Source organism: Oryzias melastigma, linkage group LG5 (assembly GCF_002922805.2).
Source record: "Oryzias melastigma strain HK-1 linkage group LG5, ASM292280v2, whole genome shotgun sequence".
NCBI classification, from domain to species: domain Eukaryota; kingdom Metazoa; phylum Chordata; class Actinopteri; order Beloniformes; family Adrianichthyidae; genus Oryzias; species Oryzias melastigma.
In genome coordinates, this window is record NC_050516.1 from 4923859 (window position 1) to 4929389 (window position 5531).

Here is a 5531-nt window from a genome sequence, read left to right on the forward strand (position 1 = left end):
AAAGTCCAGAGTTTAAATCCCTGCTCTCAGTCACACCCTGGAGTCTTAATGGAAAAGCTCGGTTAAAGATTGGAAAAGTTTTAGGTTTCCCCTCAAAAACTGGAAAAAATAACACTTACGTCAAACTATAGTAGCTCTGGATGAAGAAAAGTGAATTATTTCTTTTTTTCACAAAATAAATGTAAAAATCAGAACCTTAATTTGTTTTTTTGAGGTTTAAATTAATCTGTTTTTAAAACATTTTAAATCATTTGTAAGAGCTGCCAAATAGTTGAACTATTATATTTTAAAATATATAAAATCAAATTGTAATGCAAACATGCATCAAACCATAATTGATTTAATTTCACATCTACTTAAAGGAAAAAATATTATTTTTCAAAGCTGGAAATAAAATCAGCCCTATATATAGGGTGTATAGGCCTATTCTATATGTTAATATTAGATATTTATACTATTGATAGGTTTACTGTAATGTGAACCGCTACATGGTAATGCAAAAACAAGGATTCCATGACATATCCAGTAAAACTTTAAATAATATTTTTGCTTGTCTTCTCATAATTCAAGTCGTTTTGAAAGTGTTGTAATTTTTTATTTACTAGAGTCACTGTTTACTCTTGTTGTCAGATGTTTTTGTTGTGATTTTTAATTAATTTAATGGCTTTTGTTTGTCTATAAAGTGTCCTTGAGTTCTGTGAAAGGCACTTTCAAAAAAAGGAATTAGTAGTAATAGTAATTTTATTGTTGATAATGAGCATGATGACAATGACAATATTAATAACAACAACTAAGTAAATGAATAAAAATTATAATTGTTGTTGTTGATGACAATAATATAAATAAATAAGCAAAAATATTAATACTATTGTTGTTGATGATGATGAAGATGATGATGGAAATAATAAATAAACAAATATATATATACAAATTATACTATTGTTGGTGAGTATTAATTATTAATATGAATAAATAATAATGTTGTTGTTTTTCCTTTATTGACATGAATCTCATGTAAAGCCAAAATGTTTGGTAGTTTATAATATATTCTGTTTTTTCCTCTTTTAATTAAAACGGAATAATTTACAGTTCGGGAAATTGTGCCAAAAAGTGTCTGTTTCTATGTTTAATCGTCTCTTATCTCAGAGTTTCCTTTAGTCGTTCAACTTTTTTCCTGTTAAAAATAAAAGCGCGTGCGTGGTTTGTAGGAGAGTTATGGTGAGAAGTAGTTTCCAGCGGTGTTGCGTTTACAGACTGTCAGACATTTAACTTTTCGCCGTTTGACTATAAAGTTAGACTTTTTTAATTTGATGTGTGTGTTTTAAATGGTTTTTAAAATAATATTAAAACTTATTGATCAGTTGCTGGGACACCAAACTAAACTCTTTTGATCAATTTGCACATTTTTCGTGAGAAACGTGAACTTTCAGATGTTGTCAATCGATTTGAATCATCATAAATTAATTACTGAGTTACTTTTTGATGTCATCGTGTGTTTATGAGTGTGTTTTCGTACTTTATAGAAGTATGGACGAGTTTTTTTTACTACTATAAACTTTTCTCCAACTTGGACTGGAGTTGCCCCTGAAGGCAGCACAAACTCTGGAGTTTAATGAGTGGAGTTGCGGCTGCGAGCGCAGCTCCCAGTCCGTCTGCGGGAGCGTCTCACCGATGAGCAGCTGAATCCGCCCCACGGCGCTGCGGGGGTGGGGAGTCCACGATTCTTGACTCGGGATCCGGGTCGCGGGGGCGGGAGATCATCATGGGATTTGAGCTGGACCGCTTCAAGGGGACCGTGGACCCGGACTTCAAGTGCAACTTGTGCAACAAAGTGCTGGAGGAGCCGCTGACGACGCCGTGCGGCCACGTCTTCTGCTCCGGCTGCGTGCTGCCCTGGGTCGTGCAGCAGAGCAGCTGCCCCGTCAAGTGTCAGCGGGTCTCCGCGCGGGAGCTGAACCACGTCCTGCCCCTGAAGAACCTGATCCTGAAGCTGGAGATCAAATGCGACCACCACGCCAGGGGCTGCGACGCGGTGGTGACGCTGCAGCATCTGGCCGAGCACGCGGAGACGTGCGACTTCTCCCCGGCCAAGTGCCGCAATAGAGGATGCACGGAGGAGCTGCGCCTGCGGGACGTGGACGCGCACATGCGGGAGACGTGCGACTACAGGCCGGTGGGGGTCTGCGAGAGCGGCTGCGGCTTGGTGCTCACCCTGCGGGAGCAGCGGCTGAAGAGCCACTGCTGCGTGCGCGCCCTGAAGGCGCACAACAGCGCGCTGCACTGCCGCCTCATCATCCTGGACCGAGAGTGCAAGAAGCAGGCGATCCGGGCCAACCAGCGGGAGAAGGCACTGCTGGGACAGCTGTCCGCCGTGCACGGAGAGCTGCAGATGACGGCGCTCAAGTACCAGAAGAAGTTCACGGAGTACAGCGAGAGGATCGACTCCCTCACCAGAACCGTGGCGTCCTCCTGCAAGGTCAGACAACTTTCTGGACCCCTTTAAAACACGTTTTAACATGTACTTGTTGCTTTTTTATCATTTACTTAAAATTGCATTCTTGAGTTGTGAATCAGAAGGAGATGAAAAATGCTGTTTAATAAAAAAAAAAATGCATATTTGTGACGTAGAAAATACACTGGGCGGGGCCAAAAGCTTCCACCTCTGATCCAATCAGATGTATCCACTTAAATTGATGTGCAGCCTTTTTTTCTGGACCTGCTCCAAACTGTAGCCACAATAACTCAAATATTACTAGCCATTTTTTTTTATGGGTGACGGGAAGAGGGGGCAGGCTTACTTCACGCGAAGTTAGCCAACTTTCCGAACCATTTTTACAGATGAAAATCATGTTTTGATAAACATGTTCTTGTGGCATTTTTCCAATGATGGAAGACATAAATCAAGCATTCCTGAGTATTTCCTGATTCAAATCGATGTGAATCAGACATAGATGGAAAAATGCTGTTAAAAAAAAAGCAAATTCATGACATAGAAAATACACTGGGCGGAGCCAAAAGCTTCCACTTCTGATCCATCTGGATGTATACACTTATAGATGACTAGATTAATGTATAAGCTTTTATTTCTTCCAGTCCTGCTCAAAACTGGTGGGAGGATAACTCCAATATTACTAGCCATTTTTGATGGGTGACAGGAAGTGGGGGCGGCCTTACTCCATGCAAAGTCTGCCAACTTTTTGAACCATTTTTACAGACGAAAATTATGTTTTGAGAAACATGTTCTTGTGGCATTTTTTTTCCTGATGATGAAGGACATAAATTAAGTATTCCTGAGTATTTAGTGATTCAAAACGATGTGAATCAGACAGTTTAAAAAAATAGCATATTTGTGACGTTGAAAATACGCTGGCCAAAAGCTCCCTGTTCTATTCCATTCTGACGTGTCCGCTTCTAGAGGACGAGATCCATGCACGTCTTCGTTCTTGTCCAAGATGCATCCGGCTCAGAACAGTACAGCTGGATGGCTCCAAAGATGCTCACCCTTTTAGTAGCTCCAGTCATGTTAGGTTGCGGTTGCTGTAGAGTCTGTAAACAGATGGGTGATGGGAAGTGGGGGTGGGCCAACTTTGTATCCAGCTTTTATATCATATAAGTATCTGTTTTTAAAGATCTACTTTGATTAACAATAATGTTTTTGGTGTTTTTCTTATGTTCCTGTGGCATTTTAATGGATAAAACTTAGGCTTAAAATTGCAATTCTGAGTATTTCTTGATTTATGATGTTCACCTTTTGGCACATCCCATCAGGGGTGTAGCAGCTTTAACTAACTCACGACTCTTGCCTAAGGACCCACACTGGATTCAGCTCTGCGCTCCCTCTGAAGCGGACCTAAGTTTCCTGCGTGCCAGTCCAACTAAAAGTATTACTTTATTTACCATATTTTCAGCTATTAGTCGCCCTTACTTAATATGGCTCATAGTTCAGTGTGCCTTGACATACGTTATAAGACAGACCATTCATTGACACTGCGTACTGTACTGTCAAAAATACGTAGGTCTTCCGCTTCCTCGTCTGAGCTGGCATCTGTCTCAGAACTGTACGGCTGGATAGCTACAATATTGCTCACCTTTTTTGTTGCACCGATAATATTAGACCAAGGATGTGAGGGGCTGTAAGCTTGTGTGAGAGAATGTAAACAGAAAGATCTCCATTATGGGTGATGGTAGGAGGGGGTGGGCTTACTCCATGCTTGTGGTCCCGCCCACAATTCAAAGCAAATCTCTAACGAACTACTGCTGCTCTGTTCTAGGATCAGACACAAGTTTTCTTGATTTTTGGCTTAAAATGACATAACATTAATTCAAAGACCACTGGGAACACCTTTAGGATACACCAAACACGATTAGGAGGGCACTTTAAATTAAAGTTAAAATATCTAAATAGTTTCAGCATATACGTTTGTGTTTTGGTGACATAACCCTCTAAGTAACTGTTTTGACGAGAACCTTTACAGGCTGTAAAATCTCCCTCCCACCGCGCTCATGCATTACAGGGCCAAGCCCGTCCCGTTTATTGGGCCTCTGTCTGCTTGTTTGTCTCAGATGGAGTCAAACCTTCTCGGGCTCGGCTCGCTCGGAGGGCATAGACGCGGTCTGATTTGTGACATGGGTGTCAGCTGTGCTTCTGGCCAGCTGGCGGTGGGTGGGTGAATGGGGGGAGGGCCAAATATTTACTGCAGTTCTGCACACAGCGGGCCCCCAGGTCCCAGTTTGAGAACCTTCCCTCAAATGGCATGTTCCAGACACGCACTTACCCTCCATCATCAGAACTGCAACTAGAAAACTTTTTCCTTTTAGAGGCTCACGTGTGTAATGAGGACTTTAAACAGCATTTAACAAACAATGAAAGTGCTTTAGGCCTATAGCAAAATCTACGAAATATATATATATATTAGAGGTGTGCCAAAATATCGATATTGCGATATATCGTGATATTTCGACCTGCGATTGATTCTCGATGGGTTTTCATCAAGTATCGATCTTCTATTTTCATTTGAAGAGGTTTTTGCGTTGAGGGTCTGAGTTGCGTTCTAAAAGTTAAATTAGCTGAAGAAATTAAATATCTGCTTAAAATGCTAAATTTTTTAGTGTAATTTTTTTTGTTTTTAAGTAAAATGCTGACTTGGTAAATCACATCAAAAAGCTGAATAAGCCTTAAAAAGTTGTTGAGATAGCTTAAAATAAGAGCTAGCCAAAGTTAGAGTAAAACAGGACATTTTGCGTTTTGAATTCAGAAGTTTGTCAATAAAATGCTGACTGGTTTTACTTACCCTATTTAAAATAACAAAAAAAGGAGATCAAAAAGTGTTTTATAAAAAGTTAATAACTTTGATGTCAAAGTTAGCTAAAGACTCTATAGTAGCTAAAGACAGCTCTGAATCAAAATCATGCTCAAAATGTCAAAAAAGTACCAAACTAAGCTGCTAAATATAGCTAAACACAAACATAGTAATACCCCAAAAAGTTCCAAAATTACATTATAAAATGCTGGAGAGTATTAGCATAAAATA

At 40.1% G+C, this 5531-nt stretch overlaps 1 protein-coding gene across 2 annotated transcripts in view; it reads left to right on the forward strand.

Moving 5' to 3' along the window:
* Window positions 1-1619: 1619 nt before the first annotated feature.
* Window positions 1620-5531, forward strand: part of pdzrn3b (PDZ domain containing RING finger 3b) — a 110318-nt gene continuing 106406 nt past the window's right edge. For both annotated transcript variants that reach the window (XM_024270768.2, XM_024270769.2), the window contains exon 1: window positions 1620-2476. In XM_024270768.2, the coding sequence (XP_024126536.1) occupies window positions 1763-2476 (714 nt within the window). In that variant the 5' untranslated portion in view covers window positions 1620-1762. The remainder of the gene's footprint in view (window positions 2477-5531) is intronic.